This window comes from Trichomonascus vanleenenianus (assembly GCF_965637985.1).
Source record: "Trichomonascus vanleenenianus strain CLIB 3782 genome assembly, contig: TRVA0_054S, whole genome shotgun sequence".
In the NCBI taxonomy this organism is placed as follows: Eukaryota; Fungi; Ascomycota; class Dipodascomycetes; order Dipodascales; family Trichomonascaceae; genus Blastobotrys; species Blastobotrys vanleenenianus.
The window spans coordinates 88200-95466 of NW_027481833.1; the positions used below are offsets into that span (position 1 = coordinate 88200).

Here is a 7267-nt window from a genome sequence, read left to right on the forward strand (position 1 = left end):
CGTAGCGGATAAATGGTATGGAAGGAGGAGAAACTCCCCATCGACATTGCTGATTCCGATTAGTTGTTCTCTCAAGTGCGTCATGAAAAGTTAGTTGATGTAATCACAAGTGGTAGTTAAATTAAACTATGTACTGTAGTTAGTTAGTCCAAACCCTGGACTTCCCTTGGCACGTAAAGCTCCTCAAGATATTTGATCTCCGCCTCGGTAAGCTTGACCTTGAGCGCTCCAATTGCGTCGTCGATCCGTTCTGGTCTGTTGAAACCCAGAGTAGGGGTTGTTCCCTTGGATAGACTCCAGGCAATTGCAACTTGGGCCATAGAAACCCTCTTTTTCCTGGAAATCTCTTCAACGCGATCAATTATATCCCACTCCACTTGCGAGTACTTGCTCGCAAACATCTCACCATATTTGTCTGCCTTCAATCGTTGAGATTCTACACCCCTAGGTTTCGCCAGCATCCCACGATCAATGGGGCTCCAAGGAATGAGCCCAACATTGGTGGCCTTGCAGTATGGGATCATCTCTCGCTCTTCTTCACGGTATAACAAATTATGGTAATTCTGCATGGAAATAAACTTTTGCCACCCATGTTTCTCGGCACACTCCTGCATCATAACGAACTGCCAAGCTCTCATGGAAGATGCACCAATATACCGAGCCTGCCCGTTTTTGATTACGTCGTTCAGCGCACCCATGGTTTCCTCAATGGGCGTCTCATGGTCGAATCGGTGGACCTGAAGTACATCAATATATGTCCCCAGTCGTGCCACAGATCTTTCAACGGCGTCCATGATGTGCTTCCTTGACAGTCCCTTTCTGTTTTCAAACTCGGGATCTTGCGAGTAAACAGTAGCAGCAGTGCCATTCTCATCGTCACTGATAAAGTAAACCTTGGTAAGGATGACTACAGTGGACCGCGGAATATTATACTTCTTCAGAAATTTTCCGATTAAGACCTCGGACTGGCCATTAGAGTACATATCCGCCGTATCAAAGGTCCGGATTCCGGAGTCGTAGGCTTTCTTTAGCAGCTCCATGACAACATCTTCATCCTCGATAACCCATTCGGCCCAGTTCTTTGAACCAAAGGACATTCCGCCGAGGATGATCCTGGATACTTTGAGGCCGCTGTTGCCTAATCGTACGTATTCCATTTTTGCAATTTATAAGTTTCAACCTTGTAAAAACGCTGCTGCAAGATTGGTATCCTTTTATATTCAGTTATATACTGTTCTAAGTGTTTATTAAGCGTGTTTGGTCGTTGATTACAAGATACTGCGTTTACTAAGCGTGTTTGGTCGTTGATTACTGTACTACTGTACGTAGCCGTGTGTATACAATACGAGCACGGAAGTCATCGGGGGTGAGGAAAGTCGGGGTAGCGATCGGGCTTAAGGCCTTTATACTCCACAAAGACCATTCAGTACGCGATCAGAGACTAAATACGAGTACCTTTCCTACGGTACATGTTATTTTTTTGATTAATTGTTAATATATTGCTCCAGGTACAGTCTGTAGCATTGTGCTCGAAAACGGCCCCTATGGAATGGTCCCATGAGCCTTCAACTCTGATAATCGCCTAGCAGTAAGTGTAATAGAAACTCGAGCTCCGAGGTTATTATCTCCGTTATTGCGTTCTAATATATTGAAAACTGGTTCTAAAATGCTTAATATCAACGGAGATATACGGGTTTACGAGTACAATTACAAATCCATCATGGAGTGCAAATCTGAATCAATGTCTTGGTACTGTTTCATATTACGGTATCGAATATGCTCTGATGATATCTCGGTTTAGATATATGCTACATCGGATTTGTAATATACCGAAACCAGCATAACACGCTAGAAACGCTAGACAAAGTCGAATTGATCATGGAGTAGACTTTCTGCTAATCGTGGTGTAAAAGGGATTTGTAATACACCGATATACCGGTACTAACGACTTAAATTAATGTGATTAACGGAGAAGATGAAAAGTATAAAAGGACAATAAATGAACTCTGAAGAATTCCACACCACAACCGAGAATAGGATTTGATAAGTGACAATGTCAAAGGTCCTTTTGACTGGCGCGTCTGGCTTCCTTGCCCTCCATGTTCTCGACATCCTCCTTGACCGAGGATACAGTGTTGTTTCGACGATTCGAAGCGAAAAGAAACTGCCTACTCTACAGCGAGTTGCAGCAAATAAAAAAGGAACTCTGCTCGTCGAATATGTGACCGATAACAACGAACCCCATGGCTACGATAAGGTCTTCCAAAAGCACCCTGATATTACCGTCGTGGTTCACACTGCGTCGCCATTTTACTACGGGGTTAAGGACGCTATGAAGGAAGCAATTGATCCAGCTGTCAATGGGACACTCAATGTTATGAAGGCAGCCCATGAGCATGGCCGTCAAGTGAGCCAAGTTGTATTGACCTCCTCAATTGTGTCTGTTATTGATTTGCTCAGCCCGGAGCCCGATCATGCTTACACTGAGAAAGACTGGGCCAAGGTGACTGTGGAAGAAGCCATGGCGGATCCTAATATTAAGGCGTACTTTGCTTCCAAGAAGTACGCCGAGATTGCTGCGTGGGACTTTTTGAAGAATGAGAAGCCTCAATTCACTATGACCACCATATTGCCGCCGTATATCTGGGGACCAATGCTGGGTGACGTCGAGTCTGTTGATGCAATTAACGAGTCGAATGCATTCCTGTACGGCGTCCTCAAAGGCAACATCCCACAGTCGTCGTTAGCTTTATTTGTTCACGTCCGTGATGTTGCTGAGATTCATGTCAATGCAATTGACAACCCAGTAGCAGTTAACAAGCGATGGCTCGCGTTCGGGGGCGTGTCTTTCGGTTATGACCACGTCAAGTTGATCTCTGAATCGGACAATGCCCAATTCAAGGCTGGCCTGTCGGCTAAACTAGACGAATCTTTGGATATGGAGAAAATCCGAGCGGGTGCAATCAAGGTTGACGGTTCAGTCTCTATTAGTGAGCACAAGCAGGTATACAGATCTTTCAAGGAATCGGTATTTGATACGGTGCAGTCCTTTGTTGATTCTGGACTGTGGAACTGAGGAAAATAGATATTACCTGGCATTAAGAGCCTCTTTTTTAATTTCTACTATAATTGGTTAATTAACTACCGTTTTCTGATATTACAGTTGGCCATTAGTCGTTCTGATCTTCCATATGCACATTGAGGCATGCACTTGCCACTGGGCTCCGGAAATCCTTCGTGCTGCTTAATAGTGTATACGAGCTCGCACTACGTCTTGTGCTGCGTTAGTGCTTTTGTAACATACCGTGGGAGTTAGTTTAAAGTCATGCCATGTCACTCTGTCAGGGAAGCCACATGCGAGTACTTCATCATTGTTTCAAAATTCAAACGAAACTTTACTACTACGAATATTGCGTACTTACTCCAAATATCAAGAAGCCAACCATATACAGCCGCATGGTAACTCAGGCGCGGGGGGAGTTTAGATGCCGTGTTTCGAGTGAAGGAAATAGGGTTATACTTGTCTCATATCGTCGTACGGGTATGGCAAAAACCGGCAGATATGATGAGATCAAACTTATTCCAGTGGCTTATAAAAAGCCTGCTTGAAGTTACACTGAGCAAGAGAAAAAGCACCTCGCAGAATGGGTAAAGTGCTGCTTACTGGTGCCTCAGGCTTCCTGGGCTTGCATATTTTGGCTGAATTGCTTAAGCAGAACCATGACGTCGTCGCTACGATTCGGTCGGAGAGGAAACTTCAAGATTTACAAAAAGTAGCTGAGGGCAAACAAAGCAAGCTAGCCGTTGAGTTTGCCGACAATAACGATCCACATGCCTATGTCGAAGTATTTAGAAAGCACCATGATATTATGGCGGTGATTCATACGGCATCTCCTTTCGTGCTGGATGCTTCAGATGCAAAAAAAGAGGCCATTGACCCAGCCGTAAATGGCACAGTAAATACCCTTAAGGCTGCCAACATTTACGGGAAGAATGTCAGGAAGGTTGTTATTACTTCATCTATTGTCGCTAATGTCGACGGGGATGGCTACAACCCAAGTTATGTGTACACTGAAAAGGACTGGGCAAAGGTCACCATTGAGCAGGCTGTAAGAAACAGAAAAACCGATGCGTATTTTGCGTCGAAAAAATTCGCAGAGCTGGCTGCTTGGGAATTCATGAAGGAAAACAAGCCGCACTTTTCTTTAACGACCATTTTGCCTCCCTATATCTGGGGCCCTGTCTTGGGCAGCCTAAATTCACCAGACGACTTGAACGAATCCAATACCTATATCTATAGCCTCTTAAAGAGCTATATTACGCAGTCAAGCCGAGGCGGTTACGTCGATGCTCGAGATGTTGCGGCAATCCATGTTAACGCAATTGCAAATCCCGAATCCGAAAACAAGCGCTGGTATGCGATGGCGGGTCAGTTCATCGGTTATGATATTGTTGAAATTGTTACCAACAGTATGGATCAAAAATATAAGGCGGGAATGGATGCCGAACTGGATGACTCTGTCGATATTGAAGATATCCGCTCTGAATCTGTCAAGATCGACCGTTCTGCCTCAAATGCTGAGCATGGCCAAAACTATAAAAGTTTAGATACAACTATCTTGGATACTATTCAATCCTTCATAGATGCCGGTATTTACTAAATTGGTCGGAACGTACATGTATTAGAAATCTATATCTCGGATTAGAAATCTGAAAATCTCTATCTGTATAGTTTCTCGGAATTTTCGATGCTCTTCCGTGCATAGCCGTACAATACCTTATGCGTCAGGCGGTGACGGAGCTATTCCGGACTTAGAATGGGTTGATCTCCGATGTCCGGTGAGACGTGCTAAAAAAGCTTCGCATGCAGGGGCAGCGTTATCTCGGAGAAACCTGAGGATCCCATATAGAAAAATGAAATTGTACTCTATCTTTTCGCTATTTTTTTGTTCAATGGCATTCGGTCTTATATCGCGACAACATTGGATTACGGAAAAAAATTTTGAAGGAAAGTTACATAACATAAATAAGGTATAATCAGCTAGCCTTAGTCATAGAATAACCTTTCAGGACAGTTTGACTTCCTCAGACATTCAGTGGAGATAATACTATCACGGGCGGAGATATGGCTGGCAACTCCGGTCGATTGCCCCAGTCTGAAACAAAGAAGACCACCCCACACTGAAAGTTTCAATATATCTATCAGGAAATATAAATATGGTAAGAAATCCTGGCATCTAACACAAGAACGTTTTGAAATTTGAAAATGGTTAAAGTTTTACTCACCGGGGCCACTGGATTCCTAGCTCTCCATGTCTTTGAGCAGCTGCTGGATGAAGGGTATGAAGTCGTCGCGACGATTAGATCTGACCGCAAACTGCCTGCCTTGAAACGATTGGGTCAAGGGAAGAAGGGAGCGTATGTCGTTGAGTACGTTAAGGACATTAGCGCTTCAATGGCATATGATGAAGTTATGAGAAAACACCCCGATACTGAGTATATTGTTCACACTGCTTCCCCTTTCTTCATTGATATCAAAGATGCGCAAGAAGAAGCCATTCACCCGGCAATTAATGGTACTGTCAGCGTTTTGCGAGCTGCGAAGACGTACGGTAAGAATGTGAAGAGAGTTGTCATAACCTCGTCAATTGCCGCCAATGTTGATTTCTCGAACTCTTTGAAACGGCCTTATACCGAAAAGGACTACTCAGCCATCACCCTGGAGCAGGCAGTTGAAAATAACGGCCTTGATGCGTATTTGGCTTCTAAGAAGTTTGCCGAACTTGCCGCATGGGAGTTTATGAAAGACGAAAATGCCGATTTCTCTTTGACAACTATCATGCCGGCGTATATTTTTGGGCCAGTTCTGGGTGAAGCGGAAACCGCCGAACAATTGAATGAGTCCAGTTTATTCTTGTACAATATTCTGAAGGGGAATGTTCCTCAGGAGTATGCAGGATATTTTGTTGACGTTCGGGATTGTGCGGCTCAACACATTTTGGCCCTACATAGTTCCGAGGCACCAAATAAGAGGTGGTATTCTGTCGATGGTCAGTTTACTGCTAAAGATATTGTCAACCTTGTGGCTATTTCGAGTGAAGGGAAATATAAGCAGGGCCTTACCAAGCCTGACCCAACAGTTGATTCTGATTCAATTAAGCAAGAGTTTCTCCAAATCGACAAATCGGTATCGGATGATGAGCAGAAGTTCCAGTATATGGGACTGAAGAAATCTGTTTTTGATTCTATTCAATCCTTTATTGATCTTGGGGTGTATTAGCTGAGTATCAGTGCGTGACTAGAATATTGGATATACCTGAATAAATCGTCTGTATTTCGAGCCCGTTGCGACTGTGTCACCAAGTTAGGCCTCTATATAGTACATAGTACATAATAATAATAAATCCTGATTAGAGTCTAAGCTAGCGCTAAGGAAGACTGTGTCTAAACATTTGGCTTACATAGTACATCAATAAATTCTCTCCTATTATAATAATATATCTTGATTATAGTCTGAGCTAACGCTAAGGAAGACTATAATAATATATCTTGATTATAGTCTGAGCTAACGCTAAGGAAGACTGTGTCTAAACATTGGGCTTCAACAGCCGGCTCAATATAAACATTAAAATAAATCAATGGCAGAACATTAAGTAGCCTGGGATACCTATCTCCAGTCCACAAAAGATGATGCGGATTCCCTCATTTAATTGACAATACGGGGAGAAACCACTATCCCTACCAAGCACCGCTGTAGACGCAATGCCGAGGTCAGTGGGGAAAAAACCCAAATTCTCTCCTCTTAACCAAATGACCTTCATACGGTCCATAGCAAGCAAAAATTAAGCTGTTATATACCATATAAAGCGTAACTTGATAACAAAGCTGTAGCGGGCTAGGAATACCGAAGAGTCATTCATTACAAGATGCGGCTCATGCGGCTCATTATTATTACTACCTGTAATTAGTTTGACAGATGTGTATCATAATTAAACTATGCACAGACCAATGAATAAGGCAGATTATTGTTTCTTGAAGTTGTTTTTGTCATTTCAAATTGTATAGATACAAAGTGAATGAATGAATGAATGAAAATCAATTAGCGTCCTATAGGTGGCCTAAGGCCAGAGGACCCCGTTACACAAAATACATAATAGTAATAATCCAATAATAAAAATCAAAATCCAATCAAATAAGTCCACCCAATGTATCGCATTCACGCCGTGGGGATTGGGTACCCCCCGTAGCTCCCGGGAAACACTTCCCA

At 43.2% G+C, this 7267-nt stretch overlaps 4 protein-coding genes across 4 annotated transcripts; 3 read left to right on the forward strand and 1 right to left on the reverse strand.

Moving 5' to 3' along the window:
- Nucleotides 1-143: 143 nt before the first annotated feature.
- Nucleotides 144-1097, reverse strand: AAD16 (aldo/keto reductase; the record flags this gene model as incomplete). Its single annotated transcript, XM_076687314.1, has 1 exon — nucleotides 144-1097. The coding sequence occupies one exon, from the start codon at nucleotides 1095-1097 to the stop codon at nucleotides 144-146; it is 954 nt and encodes a 317-aa protein (XP_076538487.1).
- A 956-nt stretch (nucleotides 1098-2053) lies between these two features.
- ARI1 (NADPH-dependent aldehyde reductase Ari1p) lies at nucleotides 2054-3076 on the forward strand (the record flags this gene model as incomplete). Its single annotated transcript, XM_076687315.1, has 1 exon — nucleotides 2054-3076. One exon carries the CDS (start codon nucleotides 2054-2056, stop codon nucleotides 3074-3076), a length of 1023 nt encoding a protein of 340 aa, XP_076538488.1.
- Nucleotides 3077-3644: 568 nt separating this feature from the next.
- ARI1 (NADPH-dependent aldehyde reductase Ari1p) lies at nucleotides 3645-4661 on the forward strand (the record flags this gene model as incomplete). The annotated part of the gene is made up of 1 exon (XM_076687316.1): nucleotides 3645-4661. One exon carries the CDS (start codon nucleotides 3645-3647, stop codon nucleotides 4659-4661), a length of 1017 nt encoding a protein of 338 aa, XP_076538489.1.
- A 605-nt stretch (nucleotides 4662-5266) lies between these two features.
- On the forward strand, nucleotides 5267-6280 carry GRE2 (NADPH-dependent methylglyoxal reductase Gre2p; the record flags this gene model as incomplete). The annotated part of the gene is made up of 1 exon (XM_076687317.1): nucleotides 5267-6280. The coding sequence occupies one exon, from the start codon at nucleotides 5267-5269 to the stop codon at nucleotides 6278-6280; it is 1014 nt and encodes a 337-aa protein (XP_076538490.1).
- Nucleotides 6281-7267: the final 987 nt, after the last annotated feature.